General features: G+C 41.8%; 1 protein-coding gene across 1 annotated transcript in view; it reads left to right on the top strand.

The window, feature by feature from the left end:
* T265_12178 (hypothetical protein) overlaps positions 1-1,323 on the top strand; it is a gene marked incomplete at both ends in the record, with an annotated part of 2,992 nt that extends 1,669 nt beyond the window's left edge. The window contains one exon of the mRNA XM_009179263.1: positions 1,252-1,323. Coding sequence (XP_009177527.1) covers positions 1,252-1,323 — 72 coding nt within the window. The remainder of the gene's footprint in view (positions 1-1,251) is intronic.
* Positions 1,324-1,381: the final 58 nt, after the last annotated feature.

Genomic DNA, 1,381 nt, shown 5'->3' on the forward strand with positions numbered 1-1,381 from the left:
TAGCACGTGCTCTGTTCTTGTTTTGAGTTCTTGGTCTGATAACCGAATACTCGATGTGTGCAGTATAGCCGCGAAACCGAATTCATTCCACAGTAGACGGCATTCCTTACGCATAGCTGTGATATCTTGAGCGTCAGAGAAGATCGTTGGCATAAGGTTTCTAATCCGCATCGCATTTGGTAACTGTTAAAAAGTGAAGTAAAACAACACAGAAAGGTGCTGGAAGACTAAATGAATGATGGTCATGCTTAAAATGAGCGCCACTAGCTCGCAGTTCGGGATTCGGCGACTAAGACCGATATATTTGTACGAGGGGCTCAAGGCAGCCAGAAGTTGCCACCAGACTCACGCTCAACGACTGAGTTTATATAAAAGACAACCCTTCAGGGTAAACTTGGTAGGTCGTTTGCATCATACTGCCTCGCACAAAAGGACTTCATTTGCAATAAAATTTCTCAACTCACCAGATGTACCGGAGGGTGAAACAGTGCAGCATCGGTTTACTAACTGATGTTGAGTCAGACAAACATAAGTTTGAAGAAATTTATCTAATTTAAGCCTTGACTCTTCATTTTGAGTCACATTTACAGAGAAGAGTACTCCAGTTTGGGACAGCGCCGAACTCCCACATTGCGTCTCACATAGAATAGGGATGTGCGGTCAGTTGAAACAAAACCAGACACCACAAACATCATAAACGGGAGATTCAGCAGGGTTCTATGTGAGTCTCTCGCAAAACCAATTTTTTTTCACATAAGTGTATTCCGCTAATTTCGTGAAATTTGGTTTAAAGTAGAACATCAGGTTAACGGAATCTCGAGCACTGCGCCTACCTAATGAGCCCAAAGAAGAGTGAAACCGGTCGTCAGCTGTCGAAGAATTTTCAGCAACAGTGTATTACGTCTATACAGACAATTTTTTCTGCACCATTACACTTGATCGAAACTTGAAAGTGATTTCTTGGATTGGTCATCTTTAACTAGTCAGCATGAAGGGAGCAAGGCTCTGCGAAAAAAGAGAACTTAAATTGGGAGCCACTTAAGATGGGTAACATTTGCGAGCGATTCCGCAGAAGTAGGTCAAATAAACCTTACTTAAAAAACACAATTACAGTGGCTGCTGAGGTAACTACGCTACACCAAGCATTAGTTAGGCTGTAAAAATGGATAATAACTCACCGTTTCCGGTGCTATTTATTGGTAGTTTTTCTGCAAACTCATGAATTTACATTCTCCTTTTCAACTTTTTTAGGTCTACATGTTTCACTTTATTCCCCAAAAATTCCTGCTAACTTCCACGCTGTTATGTAACAAGGAAGGTTGAGTCGTTACCTGTGCAAGAGACAAGCAAAGGAGTTCACTGCTAGAGGATTCGAGGAGAC

Source organism: Opisthorchis viverrini (assembly GCF_000715545.1).
Source record: "Opisthorchis viverrini unplaced genomic scaffold opera_v5_1454, whole genome shotgun sequence".
Classification (NCBI taxonomy): domain Eukaryota; kingdom Metazoa; phylum Platyhelminthes; class Trematoda; order Opisthorchiida; family Opisthorchiidae; genus Opisthorchis; species Opisthorchis viverrini.